At 38.9% G+C, this 24,263-nt stretch overlaps 1 protein-coding gene across 1 annotated transcript in view; it reads left to right on the forward strand.

The window, feature by feature from the left end:
- Positions 1-23,195, forward strand: part of LOC136864267 (nose resistant to fluoxetine protein 6) — a 165,828-nt gene extending 142,633 nt beyond the window's left edge. Inside the window, exons 12-13 of the mRNA XM_068226691.1 lie at positions 10,125-10,227; positions 22,122-23,195. Coding sequence (XP_068082792.1) covers positions 10,125-10,227; positions 22,122-22,180 — 162 coding nt within the window. The 3' untranslated portion in view covers positions 22,181-23,195. The remainder of the gene's footprint in view (positions 1-10,124; positions 10,228-22,121) is intronic.
- Positions 23,196-24,263: the final 1,068 nt, after the last annotated feature.

Raw genomic sequence — 24,263 nt, forward strand, 5'->3', positions numbered from 1 at the left:
ATACCAGAGTTTGTTCTCACAGTGGCGACCCGTACGAGGTTGTCTTCACCAGGATGAACAGACTCTATTATGCCCATTCGCCATTGCAGAGGTGGTAGGTTGTCATCTTTGATGAACACAAGATCTCCAATTCGAAGATTAGGATGTTTCTCAGTCCACTTGTGACGCTGCTGCAGAGTGTTAATATATTCCCTATGCCATTGTTTCCAGAAGTCCTGGGTCATCTTTTGAAGATGTTGCCATCTGGAAAGTCTGTTTATGGCACAGTGAACAAGGTCATGATCAGGAAGTACAGTAATTTGTTCCCCAATTAGGAAATGAGATGGGGTTAAACAAAATAAGTCTGTAGGATCATCGCTGAGTCTTGTTAGAGGACGAGAATTCAGGCAGGCCTCTATTTGGGAAGAAAGGGTACTTAATTCTTCAAAGGTAAGCACCGTGCTACCCATAGTTCTTCGCAAATGGTACTTGAAAGATTTCACCATGGACTCCCAAACTCCGCCGAAATGCGGTGCTGATGGAGGGATGAAATGCCAGGCGATCCCCTTTGTGGTTGCAGCTTCGACAATATTTCTGTTTTGATCCGAATCTTGGAGAAATTCTTGCAGTTCTTTCAGCTCCCTTGCAGCACCGACGAAGTTAGTGCCATTGTCGCTATAGATATTTGATGGACATCCTCTGCGTGACGTGAAACGTCGCAGTGCGGCCATGAATGCATCCGTTGTAAGGTCTGAGACAACTTCCAAATGTACAGCTCTTGTGGCAAGGCAAGTGAAGATGGCAACGTAGGCCTTGCCCGTCCGTTTGCTTCGCAGTGTTCCAATTCTTATAAAAAATGGACCAGCATAGTCTACCCCCACGTTCAGGAATGGTCTTGCAGGGGTGATTCTTTCTTTGGGAAGATTTCCCATCTTCTGTTGATTTGTTGTCAATTTTAATTTGTAGCATGGCAAGCATGAATGAATGCACCCTTTAACGACTTGTCGAATTCTTGGAATCCAATATCTCCCACGTAATGATGATATCAGGAGTTGGGGCCCAGCGTGCAGTAATCTTTGATGTTCACTTAAAATAATAAGTTTCGTGAGGTGATGCTTGGGAGGTAATATAAGTTGATGTTTAGCTTCGTAAGAGATGGATGATGCATTGTACAGTCTTCCACCAACACGAAGATAGCCATGTTGGTCCAGAGTCGGGCTTAAATTCCTAATTTTGCTAGCTGAGTGAATGTTCTTTCCTTGCTCGAGGCAACGAATTTCTTCACGATAGGATATTGCTTGAACAATCTTGATACATACATTGAGGGCATTACTTATTTCTTGAGGCATTAACGGGGACATGTCGCGATCATCGGGGTTTCTCCTGCAGTTTGAAGCAAATCTGAGGCAATAGCTAATCGTCCTGAGTAGTCGGTTTAACGAAGAGAATGTGTTTAGAAATGAGTCGTTATGTTGCACAATAACAAGTGAAGTTAATATTCTTTTGTCTGGTATCTTGTTAGGGTCGGAGATAGTTTCTTGTTTCGGCCAAGCTGAGGGGTCTAAGCACAGCCAGGCTGGACCATGCCACCACAGCATGTTGTTCTTCATGTCTGTTGGTTCAATGCCTCGCGAGACGAGATCTGCTGGGTTATCCTGTGATTTAACATGAGACCAGTGATTCGAGGGAGCAATTTCTTGAATTTCTGCAACCCTATTTGCTACGAACGTCTTCCATTTAGTGGGGCACGCATTTAACCATGCTAATACAATTGTCGAGTCAGTCCAAAGCTGTATATTAGTGAATGGCAGTTGTAGAGAGGCAAGTGTTTTCTTCAGGAGATGGGAGAGCAGTAAGGCACCACACAATTCTAGTTGGGGAATTGAGACTTGCTTTAAAGGTGCGACTCTCGATTTTGCGCATAACAATCTGATAAGAACGTCACCCTTGTTGTTCACAGACCTCACGTAAATACAGGCGCCATAAGCGTGATGTGAAGCATCGCAGAAACCATGGATGTCTATGGACTTGGTTTTCCCTTCAGCGAGAAAACACCTTGGGACCTTGATGCTATTAAGCGTGGGGATCTGATCATATAATTTCAACCAAATATCAAGTAAGTTTACTGGTAAAGGGTCATCCCATCCTGACCTTTCCTGCCAGAGACGTTGCATGAAAACCTTGAAGCTGATTACTACAGGGCTTATAAATCCAAGTGGGTCGAAAATTGAGGATATCGTTGAGAGCACTATTCTCTTTGTGAACGTTGTATCACCCATTAATTCTTGAAAATTTACGTTACAGTTTATTTGAAACATGTCTGTGGAGGGATGCCAAGTCAACCCTGATGTCTTTACCATGTCACTTACGTTGTCAGTTAACGAGTGCTTAGTTTCTCGTAAGCTTTCTGGGATGGAGTTCAGTAATTCAGGGCTATTGGAACACCATTTTCGCAAAGGAAACCCTGCACGACCGAGAAGCTGTTGTAACTCGGTTCGCAGCTCCAGGGCTTCTTCTAAAGTATCTGCTCCAGAAAGACAGTCATCAACATAGAAGTCACGTTTGAGGATCGCGGCCGCTCTCGGGAATTCGGACGCTTCTTTGAGTGCTAATTGCTGGAGACATCTTGTGGACAGAAACGATGCTGCAGACGTGCCATATGTGACAGTGTTAAGAGCATAAGATTTTAGATTATCTTGAGGATGTTCTCTCTATAGGATGCACTGTAAGTGTCGATGTTTAGGATGAACCATTATCTGGCGGTACATCTTTTCAATATCAGCGGTGAAAGCAATGTTGTGAGTGCGGAATCTCATAACTATTGAGCAGAGATCTTCTTGAATTGTAGGTCCTACCATTAAGATATCGTTTAAGGCAGTACCGTTGTCAGTCCTTGCTGATCCATCAAATACGCCTCTTGTTTTCGTAGTGCTGCTAGAATGCTTGACGACAGCGTGATGAGGCATATAATATCTTTCTCCTTCAATGGGTTCCGACTGAAGTTCCGTCATGTGTCCAAGGGTCTGGTACTCTCTCATGAAGGTGATGTAATTTTTACGAAGGTCGTCTTGAGTTTGTAGTTTCCGTTCTAATAGATGAAAACGTCGGCTGGCAGTCTGCATTGAGTTTCCAAGTTGCAACTCTCTCTTAAGGGGTAGCTCTACGATGAATCTCCCAGTTTCATCTCTTCTTGTGGTGTCCTTGAAATGGGCTTCACATTCCTTCTCTTCAGGTGAGTGTGTAACATGGTTCACTTCCTCGAGGCTCCAGAACTTCTGAATTTGTATTTCTAAGTTGAGGTCAGATCTGATAAAGAGCGACTTGGTTGGTGTCTTCTCTTCCCTTTCTTGATTGAGTTGTGAATATTCTCCGCTGAGAATCCATCCTAGCTGTGTGTTCTGTAGGCATGGGTACCCTTGTCGGCTTTTTCTTCCGGGTTGCAGGAGCTGTAAGAAAAACTGTGCGCCAATCAGTAAATTGGTAGCCTGAGGGATGTGAAAGTCAGGATCAGCGAGAGTGATGTCTTGTGGAATGTTCCAGTCCTTGCAATTGATATGTGAGACAGGTATATTGCCAGTTATTCTGGGAAGAACAATACATTCCATGTTGAAGTGATAATCGTTGATTGTTGAGTGAACCTCAATATTCACTGCTGTGTTTGCTTGGGATGTGAGTTCACCAAAAGCTTGCAGTGTTATGGCGCTGGTCTTTTTCTTTTTCAGTCTCAGTTGTTGCACCATGTGTTCGGATATAAAGTTACTCTGCGAACCATTGTCGAGTATGGCACGAACTAAATGGAATCTTCCCTGACCGTCCTTGATCTTTACTAAAGCCGTACTCAGAAGTATCTGATTCTTGGATGTGCTTCTCAGAGAATGATAAGATGATTGTTGTGGATTGTTGTTTTGATTTGCAGGAGATGATATATGGTCAGTCTCATGATGCAACAACATGTGGTGATATTTGTTACATAATCTGCATGATGTTTTTGATGTGCATGCCTTCCAAGTGTGAGATGAGCTCAGGCAATTGCTGCATAGATTTTTATCCTTTACTACTTTGAACCTTTCATCACAATCTAATTTAAGAAAGTCTGGGCACCTATAAAGCTGATGTTCATCTGAACAGATACAACATTGTCTTGACGTTGTAATGTATGACTGTTGAGCTGCGATTTTTGACCTTGAACTTGTCTGATGGTTTTGCGATAGACTGGGAGAGGGGTTAGAGGCACAAAGTTGCAATGTCTGACAACGTCTCTCCAAGAACTTAACAAGTTCTTTAAACTCTACAGCTTCTAGGTGAGAATGTTTATTTTCGAATTCTAATCTCAATTTCTTATCCACTCGCGATAGTAAAAGCTCGTTTAGGAGAAGATCTAGAATGCTTATCTTAGTATCGAGTGTGTTCAGCGCATCAATGCTACCTCAGAATTTATTTACGAGTTGACGTATCTCTGTTTCGGTTGAACATACTTTACCCGGTGATTCTAGGATCTGTTTAATATATTCAGCAGCTATTAATTTTGGCGAGTGATACCTGCTCACGAGAAGGTCATAAGCTACAGTAAAATTGGAGTCTGAAATGCCAATATTCCTAATAGCATCCTTGGCTTCACCTTTAAGCGAGGATAACATATAATGAAACTTCTCAACATTTGATAGATCATTGTTATTAACTATCAGGTTCTGAAAGGTGTCCCGGAAGTGAAGCCAAGTTGTTAATGTACCGTCAAATGTAGGGAGCTTGATTTCTGGCAATTTTATTTGCCTTGCTACATCATTGGTTGAAAGAGAACGTACTTCGTCAGCTAAATGTGAAGTCTGGGAAATGATAGCCTTTCTAAGCTTAGCCTCCACAAGATCGCTCTTATTTTCGAATTCCTGGTGGTAATCGATATGTGAATCGATATTTTCGTCATCATTTAGCTCGAGTTCAGTTTGAATGTATTTGAAATCTTCCTTAAGAGAAAGTAGCCTATTCAGTTTTACTTCGATTAAAGTTGTGTCTGCCGTATCAAGTTCTGAGCTCACGAAGCTTTGTATGCGTGTTAAACCGGCTTTAAGAACAGTTCTTTTCTTCATTAGAGCTCTCTTTGTATCGGGATCCATGTTGCGTTTGTAGAGATTAATACGAATGACTGGTGTCGTCTTTACATGTCAATTCCGTCTAATTTCCGCCTTCTAAATCATGTGGCACGAATGTAACCATGTTAGAATTTCCGTGCCATGGATATTAGTTCTCATATGTCACACTAGATGACGCTACTTGTCATTATAACGATGTGCAATCCGTTGTTTTGTACAGGTGGCTTATTCTCTTTGGTACAGGTTAGTTTGTAAACACTACGGTAGATGTCGTAATCAAAATGTCCAAGGCAATGCGTTGAAACACTCAAAATCAACATGTTTCACGAAATTGATGCAGTAAGTAATAGTATTTCATTAGATTATATCCTTTGATACCTTGTAAATACCAAAACTTGCCAGGTTCATGGAGTTTGCCGTTGAAATCCATATCCAGGCCGGAGGACCAATGTTGGGAATGTATCTTCGAACACCATATTTATTAACATTCAACTGTTTGATATATGTACCAACACAAATATTTACAAGAAAAGGTAAAAATTTCCCAAACAGTGTGAAAAAATCTCCTCACGCTGTCTTGATAAAAGTGTAAGTAATTATCTTCCATGTGTTCTCATGTTATTTACCTGTATTTTTCATAAATATGAAGCAAAAACCACAAGTCATTTGATTTAAAAATGAATTTGAGGATGCTGATGATGCAGGTTTAAAAAAACCATAATTTGACATTTTTCAACAACTTGAGAAATAAAAAAACAAGGTGTGGAATAGGTTACTTCCCTAAGAACTGCAGTTTTCATTCTGATGCAATCTAAATTAGAAATACAGTTCCAAACATTCAAACCACTCAAAATATTAACCATTATTGTCTATGCATTACAAACATTTGACCACACATTTGCATATCTTACCATCAGTTGTCGGGTATTAAGGAAAGAGTCTTCAGGCTCTTCAATTGTTCCAGATCTGTTGGTTTTGTTACAAATACACTGTTTTTCATGATCTCCCACATGATAAAGTCACAAGATGTAAGTTCCGCTGACCGTCCACGCCACTCAAGAGTGCCACGCCTGCCTATCCATGATAATTAAGGAATTTGTGGATGATTAATCCAAAGTGGGCTGAATCACCATTTTGTTGCCATATGAATTGGTGCTCCAGGCCTTCTAAAGTACGGTTATTGTCTAGACAAGTAATCACTTCATCCAAGATATCCCTATAATTTATAATGTTCATAGTATCCAAAAAACAATATGGATGGGCTGTTTTGAAGGCACAGCTGCAATGTTTATTGCATTGAATACATCTTTCTGACGGAAGCAAATTATATTGAATTCTATTACATGGGGTGTTGGGGGTTTCAAGTCCTTTGTGTACCACAGCCTGTTGGACAACCATACCTGCAGCCATTGCCTACAAACACAACACCAAAGTGCAAAATAGCAGCTTGCCAAATCCTATCAAACTCAGTCGCCCAACAGGCCTTCTCCACGAACTGTTGGTGGTCAGAGATGGTCTGCAAGAATCCCCTGTGGCTGCTTTTTTGTCTGCAGCCAACTTCTAGTCCACAGGCTTCAGAACCGCAGTGGAAATGCTGGGCTTTTTGTCCCACTGCATGGACACCATAAGGGAAGGAGAAGCAACAGAGAAAGAGAGATTTTTAGAAAGAAAGTGTTAAAAATGGATGGACTCCAACATCGGGAGGGAAAGAAAACAGTCTCAGAATGGTCCAAGGAGAGGAAAAGGAGACGTAGTGAGCAGATGAAGGATTACTGGAGAAGAAGAAGGAACAACAAAGGATGAAGCATAGTAATTGTCATGTAGTCCCTAGAAGACCCTAGCAGAAAAAGAGTAATAATAATAATAATAATAATAATAATAATAATAATAATAATAATAATAATAATAATAATATCATATGAGTAAACTCATTTTATAGAAAATGTACGTAAAAATATCAGGAGATCCTCACTACAGCCAAATATGGGGTAAATTCATATGTGTCTTCTTTCAAATATCTCAGAGAAGTCATATTACCATCTGGATTGGATAGTAAAGCCAATTTAGAAAGAGCCACCAAACTGCAGAAAGGATACAGCGTAACATGGAATCACTACAATAAAATGTTATCGCATATTGCCAAACTTCATCATTACAGGGTAGTTATTTTGCTGGAAGCATTATATGCCTCAGAAATGACATCTTTAGGAGGCTACTCTAAAATTGATGAAATTGGAAAGCAAAAATAAAAAATTCTTAGGAAAATGTGTTGTCCCACTCATGTAAATGGCATGAGGATTAAAAGAATTACTACAGACCTGTACACAGCAATAGACAAGTTAACTGTTGCTGAATGTAGAAGACGCTTGAAATTCTATGGTCACATCTGTAGAATGGACAATAATATATGTTATGGTACTACCCATGGAATGCAGAGGTGAAAGAAGGTGTGGGCTGGAATGGGTCTAACTAAAAAGCTGAGATCTTGATTAAAATTGCATTAAAGGTTATATTTTCGAAAATAGCAAAACTTAACAATTTTCACATAGAATTTCAAAGTTTGACCAATAACAACAAGTTAACAAATCAGGTACAAGATCAGGAAAAGCCAAGATCTACAGATAATTTACCAATCTGGGCTTCAAGCCCCAAGTTTTACAATTTTTGAGCTCACAGCTCACAACCACATATTTACAAAAGGGCAGAAATCCCCTAATAACATAGAGCACTAGCTCCCACCTAGCAATGTCAAGCATCTCTGAGGCACATTTCCAATACTAAAGAGCTAACCTCCAAGCCTATTAAAGGTAATACCCGGCTTTACACTAAATTGCCATCATAGCTTACATCAAATGAAACGGGGGTATCTCGTACCCAACCTATTGGGCCTCAGTGGAAAAGAACAGATTCAGTAAATGGCCCAGAATACCAAGATGAATGGAGGCGTTGCTTGCACTCCTACATGAAGCCTTTTAAAACCTAAGAGGCATTAGGCCAATGAAACAGAGGCTATTCCCAAACTATGGAGGTGACTCGTACAAAAAAATTTAAGACATTACAGAAAGGAAGAAAACCAGTTACGAAACGTAGTCACCTCAAACTAATATGAAAAGGAGCTCGAGAGGGTAAAGCACACTCTATTCCCGAATTACAGTTAAAGATATTTGAAGTTTTACAAAACGATGGGGGATTACATGTTTATTACATAGCAAAGGTTTCGGACCTTCCCCACAGATTAAACTGCTGAGCTAGCAAGAAATAAAGATGTTAAGTGGCCATTACCTTGTTGAAGAGCTGCTGCTGGATGAAAGAGGCGCTTCCCGCCTCCTGCTACACTTCCATACACTATGCTAGATGTTGTTCGAGTGGCCGAGAGACAGGAAAATCAGCAGTTTTTATACTCTCGGGGAAGATTCGAGACCTCTCATGAATAATAAATCACACCCACAGGCGTTTATTGGGTAGCTTACAGTTACACATCAAAATCGAAGAAGAAAGACACAATTGGTCAAAAATTAATTCAGAAATTCTGGATTGGCTAAGTTCAAAACTGGTGGAAAGAAAAGATTTATATTGCCAACCCACAAGTGAAAGAACGAAATTTAATAAAGAACAAACTTATGAATACAAAATTTCTTTAAATAAAGTTCTTCCACTTCGCACCAGGGTGCATGGTCATAGTTTTTTAGTAGAGACATCTATAAGAGAATATCCACACTTCTTGATCAATGGAAAAGAAAACAAGTTGAAATCCACACAGTATTGACAACTTCATAATCACAAAATTTACGGTAGTGACATCTTCTGAGAAACTTATGCATTGATCCAGTTTTTAAAGTTCAGAGTTTCTCCTGCAGAGGAGTACTTTAAGGCGGAAAATTCAAATGTGTGGCGTAGAGGTGTACCAGCCGGTACAATATATTTACTGAAAAGCTATCAACTATAATTGATTCAAAGAAGGTCAAGATCAACTGCTTGGTACAAATTAAGCAAGATTTACAAGAAATAAATGCCATAGATGACACCATTGAAAAAATCATAAACTCTTTGGAATTCTGGTTGAAAATCGCACATTAATAGAAGAAACTAAAAAGACCATTGGTAAATGGATAGAATGAGAAAAACCCACATCAAATTCATGAAGAGATTTTGGGAGGAGAATAAGAATAAGAAGAAGGGGAAGATGTCAGACCTAGTTAACAAGTTCAAATGCACACTTTAATTGGTCATAACAAAGAAACTACTACTACTACTACTACTACTACTACTACTACTGACATCCCTGCACCTCCCCAACAACTAAACACAAGGTATAGTAAGATTGAAAGAGTTAACAGCTTCAGGTGTCTCGGTGAGATTGTGCAGATGGGATCTAATTTAAGAGAAGCTAACAATGGTAGGTGAGATAGGATGGCTGCAGTGTTTTGCATAACATTCGATCTGTACAAGAAAAAGGCAATTTCAATGCTAGCTAAAGGCAGGCATTACAACATGGTGATTAAACCCGAATGTCTTCATAGATGTGAATGTCTCCGAGTTACTGCAAAGGCTGGTCTGAGAGAAGCTTAGAAGTTTGAGAGGAAGACCCTTCAAAAGATAATGGGCCGAAAGATCGTGGGAACGAGAGGAACTTTATCAGAAAAACTAAACAACTGATGGAATCCATCAAGAAGCGATGACTCAAGTTTCATGGCCACCTATTTAGAATCGATCCTGTCCCATTGTCGCCGTAAGACCTATCTGTGTTGGTGCGACTTAAAGCAGATTTTAAGAAAAAAAAAATTAAAATCTGATAAAATTCAAGAGACAAGGTCCTCAAATGGATGTTCCTCCTTACAGCTGGTTCCCATCCAAGCTTAGCTCTGACTTATATGCCCTCTCCTTTACATTCTTACTACAACCCTAAACATCCCCATAACCATGTGCAGAGATCTGTACCCTTCCATTCCTCCAAGGTTCTTCATGGCCAGTACAGAGATAACTTTGTTTTAAGTTTAAAATCCACTTTGCAAACTGTATTGTGCTCTGATATTTACCTCGTATGTTTTCTCTGTGCAGTTTCCCCAGTTCCTTGGTGATATGGTTCTCTCTTTAGCATTTGCTGTTGGTCTCTCGCTCGTCTTTGAAGCACCATTCATTGTCCTGGAAAATGAATTGCTGGGTAAGTCTTTGAAACTTGTTATTTTTCTCCATTCAGTATTTCATTTGACAATGGTGATATTGTTTCAGATTTTCCTATAACTGTAAAATAATGTACATTTACAAGGGTTTGCAGACATACTGTTTTAAGGAACTGTACAATCATATCTAGCATCATTCTGTCTATTTGATGGGTTGCCACCCATTTCACCCATTTTTATTCTTGTATCCCTCTTCAGTTTAGATGCTAGTGCCAGACTGCAATTTTCATCTTGATGTCATACCTCCCCATGTCTCTCTGTTTCATTCTAGGCCTTCTTCTTGGTCTCTTGCCCTGTAGGTGTAAATTAATATTGTCCTTGATAATCTGCATCCATCCTGGTTATACATCCAAACCATCTGAGCCTGGATGACACTATGGCATCCTGTAATCTATCAACTTGACTAAGTTTCTAATATCTGTATTTCTTATTCTATCACAACTGTTTCTCCAACTATACTCTGAACAAATCTCATCTCACCTGCTTGGATCCTGCTCACCTCCTTTATCCTCATTGTCCAAGTTTCACACCCACACATCAGAATCAGTGTCTAATACACTCTCTTGCATTTCATTGGCAAATTCTGTTTCCATATTAGGCCTTGAATCATTTGATAGAATTTTCCTCTGGCCCGAATTCAACTGTCTTACATCCTCCTCTATTGAACCTGTATTTAATTTAGTTGTCTTCTTCACTTGCTTTGTGCTGGCCCTACAGTCTAGGGTAGTAAGCCTGCCTCTCATTCAGAAACCCCAGGTTCCATTCCAAGCCAGGTCAGGGATTTTAACCTTATGTGAGGGCTGGTTTATGGTTCACTCAGCTACATGGAACAGTTTTATTGAGGAGCTGTCTCATTGTGGGAGAGTGGGTCTGATATAGAAAGCCAAGAATAGCATCTGAGTTGATTAGTGCATTTATCACGGATTACCTCATCTCCTTTAAAGAGATAGGAACAACAAAAGGAATGCATAGTAGGACAAACATAATGGTAGGAACTTTTTTATTCCTTTCCAATACTTAAATCACCTTGTAATCTGTAAATATTTGAAATGAGCAACAGTTGGTTGGCGGACTAAGGCCCACCAGGGCTTTATGCCATGAGAGGGTTCAGTTGTTTTCCTTACAAAAGAATGTACTCTGTTGGATACCCATTTCTTCGCATAACCATTACCCTGCTCTTTTCTTCACTACGGTACTTTTTTCCTTACAATTGTCATTATGTCACACCAACACAGGCAACGATAGGATAGGAAAGGACTTGAAGCGGGTAGGAAGTGGCTGTGGCCTTAATTAAGGTACAGCCCTGGTATTTACCTGGTGTGAGAATGGGAAACAATGGAAAACCATCTTAAGGGCTGCCAACAGTGGGGTTCGAACCCACTATCTCTCGAATGTAAGCTCACAGCTGTGCACCTTTAACCACATAACCAACTCACTCTGTACTTTCTTCCTTGGCTAACAGTATGACATTTTTATATTCTACGAACTATATAATGTGGGTAGATTTTCCTTAGTTTGCTGTAGTGTATGTATGACTAATTGTCATTTTATTTCATTTTCAAATTTAAAAACAGATTCTTCAGTATGGCAAAACTAATTTTTGAGTAATAAATTTATAAACTACCTGAAAGAGAAGACATATGGTAACAGTATTATACTTGAAAAAGAAACAACTTAATTAAAACAGAATGACATGTTTCGCTCTTAAAAGAACACCATCAGATTCTATCAAATCACACTCAAATACTTAGCAAAGTATAAACATTTATGTTTATTTCTGTTTAAATACTTATAAACTAGAAAATCTGGAACTTCGAAGTGATTGAGTGTGATAGAATCTGATGATGTTCTTATAAGAACGAAACATGTCATTCTGTTGTAGTTTTTTTTTTTTGAAGTGTATACACTGAGTAACCATAAGTCATGGGAAGGGGTGTCCCATTAGAAAATGTACCATGTATGACCCCGAGCGTTGCAGCTAGCTGCAACGTAGCTGAGGAGTCTGTCACTGACACCAGTTTCGTGGAAATGGCAACACGTTGCGAGTTAACTGACTTTGAAAGTGGGATGATCATCGATGCACGGTGTATGGGTCATAGCATTGCGGAGGTATCACGCAAATTCAGGTTTCTGAGGTCAACAGAGTCAAGGGTGGATCTTCAATATCGCAGAGAGAATGTTACCACCCGTGTAAACCGTCGCACGGGAAGACCGCAGGTGTTTAACGAATGGACATCATGTTGCCTCCACAGAACCATACTGGGCACTTCATGTGCTACTGTGAATCAGATCACTGCCCGGTTGAATGTTGGGATTCAGGAACCCATTTCTACCAGAACTGCAAGGAGGCAAATGCACCGCATAGGCTTCACAAGCTGACGACCGACAACCTTTTGCTGACACCTCGACACAGAGCTTGACGATGGGCATGGGCCTGCGAACATTGGCAATGGGCCATGGAACAGTGGCAGCGTGTGGTATAGTCCAATGAATCCTGGTTCCAGTTGTATCGAGCTGATGGGCGTCTGAGAATGTGGCATATGCCCCATGAAGCTATTGATCCTGCGTGTCAACAAGGTTGTGTCCAGGCGGGAGGGGGCTCAGTTCTGATCTGGGAAGCATTCTCATGGACGCAATTTAGGCCTCATTGTCTGGCTGCAGAGAGCGCTGACAGGTGCATGTTATGTGGACATTCTTTCAGAACATCTGCATGCTTTTCTGGCCCTAGAGTATCCTGATAGAGATGCCATGTTTCATCAGGACAATGCACCATGTCACCGCTCTGTGGTGGCATGCAGGTGGTTGGAGGAGCATGGATTGGCCCTCCTGATCCCCCGATCTTAATCCAATCGAGCATTTATGGGATGCTGTCGATGCTGGCGTATGCTCCATGAATCCCACACCAACTACACAAGACCAACTGTGGGTAGCAGTCCAAGATGTGTGGATCCAGATCCCTCCAGAATGATTCCAACACCTCGTAGAATTGATGCCTCACCGTATTGCTGTTTGAGGGTTTGCGGAGGAACAACTCGTTATTAACATTACATTCAGTCTCTTCCCATGACTTTTGTCCACTTTGTGATACTGTTACCATATATTTTCTTGCAGCTAGTTTATAAATTTATTATTCAAAATTAGTTTCAGCAGACTGAAGAATCAAACAGTTATAAATTAAATGAGTCGAAACTGAAGAGAGATGACTTCCGTTATTACAAAACAATTGGCAAATAACAATAAGTAACAACTAAAAGAAGTTACCATAAATGGTAATAAAATCAAAATGGTAACTCAATTTAAATATCTTGGAGAAGTAATAACACATAACCTCAGTGGCGGCGATAAGGACCCCGCAGATCCTGCGGGGTGGGTGGGGGAGGCATGGCTTCTGAGGGGCCCAGGACTGTACTATATCAACTTTTTTACAGCGTAGGCGATGCATGTTTCCTGGCTACATTCTACCCATACACTCCACTACTAGCTAGTTTTACCCAGTTCACCACTGCTCTCTAAGGAATGGCATACTGACCTAAAACTTGTAGCCTACTATGTGAATCTCATCTCAACACTCAGCTTCCAAGTTCATATCTAAAACTGGACTAACTGGTAAAAGGACATTATTAGCTTCAGCCCACTTATATCAGAGCATTTGTGTGCTGTTTGAGTCTTGGGTTCAAATCCCATGTTGGCTGTCCTAAAAATGCCTTTCTCATTTTGATTACCAGGGAAGTATTGGACCCGGGAATGGTACTCTTACAAGAGCCGCAGGCGTATTCTTTCTGAATTCTTAACAGAATCTGAGCTGAAAGAAAAAACTACAAATAAGAGAATCGGTGCCTTAAAAACCGTCATACAAACTTACTATTACTGTTATTGTTATCATCATCATCATCATCATCATCATCATCATCATCATCATCATCATTGAGTTGTTGTGGTTCATTGCAAAAACAAGGGGCCCATTTTCAATTATTCGGGGGGGGGGGGGGGGCGAGGGCAAGCTTCTAAGCGCTGCTACTGCATAACCTAAATGAAAAATTCTCAAACCAAACAAGAACAAATAGATTAGCTAAAGCACAAAAATTAACATGGGAAATCTACAAAAAGAAATGTCTTTCAATAAATGTAAAAATAAAACACTACAACAGAGTTATAAAACTGGAAGCTACATATGCAGCAGAAACACTTTTTCAGCTGAATAAATAATCAAAGACTGACAGACTTCAGAAAATTGAAAGGAGGATTGGAAGAACCTGTATCAATAATACCAAAAAGATGGACATTGGTGGATAATACCTAACAAAATCATGTACCAAGAGCTAGAACCCATTACAGATACTATGCATAAGAGGAGACTGGGATTCTTTGGACATATAATGAGGATGCAGGATTCAAGACTTCTGAAACAACAGAAGACACCACAAATAAGATAAAATTGAATACAAAACTCAAGAATACAAACCTCCGCTTTACCCTTACGTGAAACAAACCCGCAATTTGCACATTTTCAACTGAGGAAAGGGCACGAAGATCGGAGCGTCTGAAGAAGTACTGGGAGGACTGCAAAGCCTGAACAATCCCTTCAAAGAGACCTGAACAATGGACTGACTAAAGTGATCCTATGCGGTCATAAAACAACAAAAAGAAGAAATAACAATACAAGTAGTGTACGCAGTGGCCGGTTGCCTCCACGGTATGCATTAGCCATGTGTCTTGGTAGGTGTGCTATTTACCAACTGATGAGCCCAACTTAGCACACTGGGGCAAAACGCTGGCAACCGGGAATGAGTTAGCTGGAAAATTTATAATGTCCAATAATGGACCAACTATATTGGTATAATAAGTGGTATGCTCTGAGCTGTTAGTGGAGAGATGGTGTGGAATGACATTAGTAGGTGAATAAATTTGAGTGGTGTCTTTAAAAGTAGGAAAGATCACAATATGAAGATAAAGTTGGAATTCAAGACAACAAATTGGGGCAAATATTTGTTTATATGAAGGGGAGTTAGGGATTGGAATAACTTACCATGGGAGATGTTCAATAAATTTCCAAGTTCAAGAAAAGCCTAGGAAAACAACAGATAGGGAATCTGCCACCAGTCCTAAATGTAGATCAGTAGTGATTGATTGATTGATTGCTGACGTAAAAAGAGGAGAAGGGTCTAAACAAGAAGTCATGTGCCAAAAGCACAGAACATGAAAATCTCAAACTACCAGAATAAATGGGTTGCTGTGCCTACCTTCTAATTAAACAGATAAAGAAGTACCATCTCTATTATGCATAAAATCTATATATATAAAATAAGAGTTTTGTCTGTACATTGCTCAGAATTTGAAAATAATGGTATTTCTGTATCGGTCATGTCCATAGTAACAAGAAAATGCACTTTTTACTTTTCCGTAATTTCTGTCTGTCTGTCTGTCTATCTGTCTGTCTGTATGTATGTACATGCATCACGTGAAAACGGTTAAAGAGAATGTAATGAAAATCGGTATGTGAAGTCGGGGGATGAGCCTCTAAAATCTAGGCTATAAATCATTTTACTCACGCTGAATGAAATGGTAGTTTAGGGGAAGGGCTAAAATTGAATTCTCAACTAATTATGTTATTAGTGGTCTAATGAAAATTGGTATGTGAAGTCGGGGGATGAGCATCTACAATCTAGGCTATAAATAATTTTACTCACGCTGAGTGAAATGGTAGTTTAGGGGAAGGCCTAAAATTGAATTCTCAACTAATTATGTTATTAGTGGTCGTATTTTAAAGAAAATGGGTATGCAAAGTTGGGGAATAAGTTGCTACAATCTAGGCTGTCAATAATTGTATTCACGCTGAGAAAAATGGTAGTTTAGGGGAAGGCCTAAAATATAATTCTCTAATATTGTTGTTATTAGTAGTCCTATCTTGATGAAAATCGGTATGCGAACTCACGAAATAAGTCGCTATAGTCTAGGCTGTAAATTATTTTATTCACGCTGAGTGAAATGGTAGTTTAGGGGAAGGCCTAAAATGTAATTCTCAAATATTTCTTATTAGAGGTGTAATGGATGAATTCTACATAACAAGGGTTGTATAGTATTAAATTTCCTATTATTCATGTCTTATACATTGTTACCGTACTGGCTATGATCACAAATTTGGATTTTTGTTACTAAGTCCATATCAGCGCAGAGTAACGAGAAAATGGGTAAACAGTATTTAATGAAAATCGGTATGTAATGTCAGAGAATAAGAAACTACAGTTTATGGTATAAAATATTTTACAAATCACAGAGTGGAAAGAAAACTAAATGTGAAGGCCTACAATAAAGAAAGCTCATAACATTGATCAACAATAACATTACATTGACCATTGTTTGTCGTGATGTGCTTTGTGTCTTCTGTTGCCCCTCAACTCCGGTAGATAGGATTACTGCTGCGTACAGAGTATTTTTATTTGATTTACGTCGCACCGACGTAGATAGGTATTATGGCGACGATGGGATAGGAAAGGGCTAGGAGTGCCTTAGGCCTTAATTAAGGTACAGGCCCAGCATTTGACTGGTGTGAAAGTGGGAAAGCACGGAATACCATCTTCAGCGCTGCCGACAATGGGGTTCGATCCACTATCTCTCGGATGCAAGCTCACAGCTGCGCACCGCTAACCACACGGTCAACTCGCCCAGTCGTACAGAGTGTAACAGCCTGCCTGAATATTGATGGGAAGTAGCTGGGGAGTTAGATAACTTTCTTCTTTAGCATGCCATTCCCCTGGTTTATAAATTTTCTGATACTACTGGTACGTAACACACTGGATCATCATAGCTTTTGGGCTATTCAATCCCTACTCTGAGGCACTGACTGGAATGAACAGTGTGCATATTTAGCGGAATAATGGCAGATGAGTGTTCATGGCAATATGCGTCCTGGTCATCCCAGCTCTGGAACTTTGGACTATTAGATTGGCACCGCAATCTAAGCGCAGCATTGTTCGTTAAAAGTGATAAAATGTGTGGCTTTCCATTTCATCGAGTATTTTATATGATAGCATTGCTTTTAATCGCTACATTCACATTTTTGTAATGACCTATGTTGATTTCAGGTTAGGAAAACCACAAATTAGTCTTTCTGAGAATCCGGTAGCGAAGCACGGGTACATCAGCTAGTAGAGAATAAATCAACGGCAGAAAAATGTATAACAAGAACAAAAGTCTTGAAGGCACAAAAAGGGTTTGAACTGCTGTTTCCAAGCTATGCTCGCTCACATACAGAGACCCAAATCATAACCAAAGGAGCATAACGGAAAAGGATATCCAAGTAGTCCAAGTAATCTTTGATCAGTTAAGCCAATAAATCAAATGCTCTTTGCCTAGTCCAGAAAATAAACTGATGTGCAAGGTTTACAATAGGAAACCTTTCCCTCTCAAACCAAACATCTCACGTAGTTATAATATAAGTATTTATTGCAGCCAGAGGGCCATATAATGGGTTACGACAATAGATTTCAAGGTTACAAAGTAAGCATGAAATATTGTCACACGACATACTGTGATTTACAGATGCTCAGGGTGGTTCAGTCTTTGGTCTAGTCAACTATACTCTTTTCCCTGTTACTACACAGTATTATGTGGTATTTGTCGCATGGCTTCTCACACAGAGAACATATATATTCTTTGTTCGGTTCATGATATTTTATGTTTTTGCAAATTTTGTGATGGAAGCTGTGACTATGTTTCTTAGTTTCTGATTTTCCTGTGTCCATCATCTGTCGGTCATTGCTTCCATTGCGTAGGAATCCAGTGGTACGTCTGTTTGCTTAAGATGCTTCTGCTCAAATACCTTCTCCATTTGCAGGATAGATGGCAGGTGTAGTTTGAACCAGACGTCTTTGATGTAGAAAGGTTCCCTTGCTAATTCATAGATTAGTCTGAATGGTGACATTCTTGCCACACCCAGTGTTCTCTTAAGGTATCGTGCTTTCACTTTTTCTATCGTGGTGAGGTCTGTTGTCATTAGCCTTTCACATATTAGTTCTAGGCCGTATGAGATAGTGGGAATTATTTTGGCGTGGAAGAGTGTCATTGCTGTTCATAGTGATAGTTTGGTTATGTTCTTCAAATTGTATATTCCTCTGTTGGCAGTTGCTGCTAGTTCCTTTATGTGGTGTCTGAAAGAGTGGCATGTTGTTTGCAGGGTGATGCCAAGGTATTTGTGGGTATTGACTGACGTGAGTTGTTCTTCCCCGAGGGTCATTTTGTTTTCCGCTGCTAGCTTTTCCCCTTTTCGGGAAGCCATGTACACTGTCTTTCTCTGGTTTATGCTGAGATCGTTATCAACTGACTAATTGTGAAGGTGGTTTAGTATTTTCTGTAGCTCTTGCTGGTTTGGGGAACCCAGGACCATGTGGTCTTCGTATTTCCTCTACAATAATTGTGATGTCTGCTGTCACTACGTTAAACAGGGTGGGGCTCAGTTGCTCCCCTTACAGTACTCCATTTGTCTGGATTATTTCTGTTGAGGTCGATATTCCATTGTATACTTCCACTTTGTTGTAGACCAAAATGTTCCTTATCACCTGTATGATTCCGTGGTCCTCCATTAACATATGTTCTAATTTCTGAACAAGCTCAATCTGGTCAATAAGTCAAAGGCTTTTGTGAATTCTCTGAATACTGTGTGAAACATTCCTTTGGGATGTCTAAGTGCTTCCTCTATGTTGTTTAATAGATTGCTTACGGCATGCAAGGTGGACCTTCCTTTTCTGAACCTGAATTTCTGGTCAGGGATCATTGGATCTAGTGCCAGAGTGAGTCTCTTGAGGATTAGGTTTGTAAAGACTTTGAAAATGTTATTCGCCATGGCAATACCATGGTATGAGTTTGGCTCGTTGCTTTCACCTTTGCCTTTATAGATGACTTTTATCATGGATTTCCTCCATTCGTCTGTTGATAGAGATCTATTGAACAAGTCTGTCCATAGCTCACTTAGTGTTTCTGCTGAGTCTTTTAGCATCTCGTTGTAGATCATATCTGGACCGGTCGCCTTCCTGTCTTTTGTCTCCTTTATTGCTGCTGTCACTTCCTCTGTTGTGAATTGTGAGACTGGGCTAGTTCCTGTGGTGGGTAATGTTGTACACTGTTTGCAATTTTGCTAGGTTCAGGACTTGTGAGAAGTGCTTTTCCCATACTGCCATTAGGATTTTCGCAGATTTTCTATTGGACTTTCTCTGAGCAATATATGAAGTTAATCACATCTAAAAGCCAACAACATAAACCATGGTTTGGTAACAATACAAGAAGCCTTAAATACTGTAATCACATACAAAGGACAGCATAACCATGGTTCAGCACAGAATGCTATCTGCTGCAAAACGAAGTTCTGCAAGCCCTACATGAGGCCAAATTACATAAAAAAACGACTGTACTGGAAACATACGCAGTCATATGTAAAGAGTACAAAGCCATGCTGAAAGCAAAAAAAGCACTATATATAGAAAATCAAGCCTTTAGGGAGGCAGAAAAAGCACTTAAAGACCCATCTGTAGCCACATACTTATACATCCTCGCTGCCAACACTTACTCATACCAGAAGAATTAGAATCTCATGTATGCATGAATTTTGCCCAGCAATGATCACAATTACAATCAAGACTTCCAGGCTTGAGCAATGCATTGTAGGTCCATAACGCAAACAACATAACGGTCCGCAACCGCATGAATATTCAGCCATAACACACACACACACAAAACTCACAACAGGACGTATAAGCCCCTAACCGTTATTCATTCATTCATTTATTTCAATTAATTCCAACGAGCCTGCAGGCTCATACATAGGAATTGTACAGGACATTACATACTGGCGGGCACTTACACATCAAAATATAGTTTGTGTATATAAGATAATTAGTAAATGGTTGAACATATAAACACATACAATATATAAAATATGTACATCATCAATATGAGGATTACAGAGAATTATTTCTGACTGTATTTACATTTACATAACATGAAAGTTGCAAAGGTACAAGAATGGATTATGGAGTATTTTCATTTACATAAGAGTTGCTGAAGTACAAGAATAGATTTCAGATTATTTACAATTACATTACACAAAAGTTGCAGACGTACAGGAATTGATTACAGGGTATTTACAGTATATATACATAACACAGAGTTGCAGAGGTACAAGAACAGATTACAGAGTATTTACAATTACATAACATAAAAGTTGTAGAGGTACAAGAATAGTTCCGGACAGTTTGCAAGATTGTTTGGGAGAATGCCTTAAATGACAACTGATATTTTGATTTAAACAGCACTGTACCTTTCCCAAAAATAATGCTTGACTCTTTGTTTGAATTTTGCCAAAGTTGGTGCTGTTTTTACCTCCACAGGGATGTTATTAAATAACTGGATCGCAGAGAACTTCAAGCTGTTTATACCATATTTATAAGAGCAAACATTGTATAAGGCAAAGTCTTTTGCATGCCTAGTACTATATGGATGGTTGTCAGAATTCAGAGTATATGTAGTGTTGTGTTGTATAAATTTATGTTTTATTTTATACATGAGTACGGCTGTATTGAATTCTGCACTCATGCTTAGGGGTGGTATTTTAGCACTTAGGTATAGATATTTTATTGGTGTTAAGTAGGGAAGATTAAGTAAGTAAGTAAGATTAAGTATTAAGTATATTCCCATGACAGTTGAAAATACCAAAAACACACACGCTAAATAAAGAAAGTTAAAACTAGGCTCAAGCCACACAATGCCTATCAAAATGCAGGTCAAAACACATCTTTTAGATATCCATGGCAAACACATCAAAACAAAGGAAAACAATGAAAGGATACTGTTACATCAAATTACTTGAAGAGATAAATCATTTAAAACTCCCAAAATGAATGAGAGTCCTGTACCCTGTATTTAAAATGGCTGAAACACCTCCAGTATGAGAGGAAAGCCTTAGCTATCCCTTTCCCCTCCATCTCAGAACATAACCCAGAAGATGTGCAAAAAAAAAAAAAAAAAAAAAAAAAAAAAAAAAAAAAAAAAAAAAAAAAAATTAAAAAAAAATTCCTACTTAGGGCAAGAAAGAAATTCTTCCGAAGACAGATCTCGCAGGAGTGCTATCTGCCCACATTAGTTAGGTTCACAAGTCTTTCAATTGAAAATGAAGCAGCTATTATTAGCTGACACACAGCTGACTGTAAATAATGCAAAATCAGACTTAAGTTACAAGATATTCACAGAGACCACAGGTGTGGTCATTACTTTTGTAATGTACCATATCTGATTGATGGGGTAGAGTAGTTATTAATAAACCATTCATACAAAACAATCTTAAGTTGCTCCAACTTAGGTTTCCATTGAACGTGGTGTCCACTGATGCCCTTGGTCAGTTCTGTGGTTGAGTGGAATTTCAACGATTTGTCTTTCTGTTTATATATGTCATGGATAGTAGACCATTCAAGGCCACGCTCATTCATTAATTTATTACAATTTTCGCTATGCTCAAGTCTGTGATATATGCCAGTCTTTTATTTTATTGGTGTTAAAACCACTCTTTTCTACTTCTTTTGGGCACTTATAGAATAGTGTGAGAATTTCAAACTTTCCCTTCAGATTAATGGAATAGTGAACCAGAATGTAGCACTTCATTGATTTCCAGGTTTATTGAACTTTCCTATTGATTGATTGCTGGATAAAGTAGCTTATAGCATAAATTAAATAATAAATAAATTAATAAATAAATACTGGTACTGTAATTAAATAAATGAATGAATAAAATAGGGAATTATTATTGAGTACGGTATTTCATCTTAAAACAATCAATCTGACACTCTACCTCAGCTAAAGCCAATAATTCATCCATCTTTCTCTTTTTCAGGAGAGAAGAAAACCGAGGAGACAGCTGGGAACAGCAGAAGTGCTAAAACAGTAGCATGAACAGGACTCCTGTACAAATTCTACAAGAAATGCACTCATTGACTCTTAATCTGTATCTACATTGGCTTTCTGTAGTGCTGCATCAAGACTATCTGTTGGCAGAATTTAGTACAACTGTTCACACTTGGCAGATTTGTGGTATTACCAATCAAAGATAAACGGGTAAGGTGGCAACGGGACGTGCTTTCAAAATGGATATGAACAAGACGCAGCTGTGGTTTAACATCAACTGTTGTGGGTAGCAAAGACGTGAATATGCAACTCTGGGAAAGAAGGCGGATATCTAGGAGCAGAATAAGGGAAATATTTAAGTTTCCTTGGTAAAGAATTATTATTAAAAGATATACTAATACTGGTACCTGTTTAGAATTTTTGTTTAAAGAGATGAAGACACATTTCATTTGTTTCTGATTTTGGTATTTTTCTTCAACATCATCCTTCTCCTTTCCGTACTGACTCCAGATGTTTGTAATTGTTCTTTTCATTTTAGCCAAGGTAGTATTCAGGCAAATTTCAGTTAAATCTAATCAAATATTCTCAGAGTATTACTCTTCTTTATGTCCAGTTCCTTGGCTGAATAGTCAGGATAGAGGCTTTCTGTTCAGAGGACCCCATGTTATACTCCTAGTTCGGTCAGAAATTTTAGCCTTAAAATAATTTGCTTGGCTCAGGAAGAGGATGTTCATGCTGTCCCCAAATCCCTGTAACTCATACACCACACATAACACTATTCTTCTCTACAATTTCATGCAGTTTCCTATACAGGTATCCCTTACTTTGTGCAGTTATTTTGTTCTGAGCAATCATCATGCAATACAAAAACATGTAAAGTGAATGTATTATAATATGGATTAGATAAGAGATAGGGTCTGTTTCAAGGAAAAAATAAAAAGCCTGTGAGTTTTAAGCAAGTGCAAGGTTTTTTAAATTCATGCTATTAGTACAGTGTGAAACTCTATATATATGTACATAACATTGAGAGTCTTCAGTCATCTTCTGCATAATTGGCTCCCTTATTTGTAATCATTATAAAATATCAAAGCCATTTTGACAGTGCTGATATAATTATTTTATTATTATTATTGATATATACAGTCATATCAGCACACACGTTTTTAAAACATAACCGGTTTTCGGACACTAAGGTCCATCATCAGTGTTAATATTTAAATTTAATTTCACATAAGTGTGTCGTCAATGAGTTAAAAATGAGTTTAAATTTGTAGCCCTGTTGACATCAACCGATATTTAGCCACATTAAGATTCTTTGTGGAAGCTGGCATCAATTCCTTCACTGAACATTTTGATATGCGTACAGTAGATGTAGTATTGTCTGAAGTTCACCGTAATCACAGAACTGTGTTGATTGGTAAGGTCACTTTCTTAAGTTCACCTTGATTCTGTGTACTTAAAGTCTTACACTGTTTAGGGATTTCAAGATTCCATATGTCTCCGTATGATAAGAGTTAGGGTCCTTGGGATCCGTCCGATTTGAAAGTTGGAGGGATCTTCTTTTCCATCTAACTATTCTGGCTTTCTCTGATGGTCCTTAAGTTTTTAGAAAGCTCTTCCTGGATGCTAACCTTGCTTTTACCGGTTTACGGCAGCTGATAGGGTTAACTTTTACACTGCTAAGATAGTTTGACGTAATATGAATCAGAATCTACATACTAGAACAAACAGAATAATATTTCCATGATATCTCTTTATGAAAATTTAACACCCTTTTTACTGTAGGCTACATCCAGATAACCAATGCGCTAATAAAGAGATATCATGGAAATATTATTCTGTTTGTTCTAGTATGTAGATTCTGATTCATATTACGTCAAACTATCTTAGCAGTGTAAAAGTTAACCCTATCAGCTGCCGTAAACCGGTAAAAGCAAGGTTAGCATCCAGGAAGAGCTTTCTAAAAACTTAAGGACCATCAGAGAAAGCCAGAATAGTTAGATGGAAAAGAAGATCCCTCCAACTTTCAAATCGGACGGATCCCAAGGACCCTAACTCTTATCATACGGAGACATATGGAATCTTGAAATCCCTAAACAGTGTAAGACTTTAAGTACACAGAATCAAGGTG

The sequence above is a fragment of the Anabrus simplex genome, chromosome 1 (genome assembly GCF_040414725.1).
Source record: "Anabrus simplex isolate iqAnaSimp1 chromosome 1, ASM4041472v1, whole genome shotgun sequence".
Lineage (NCBI taxonomy): Eukaryota > Metazoa > Arthropoda > Insecta > Orthoptera > Tettigoniidae > Anabrus > Anabrus simplex.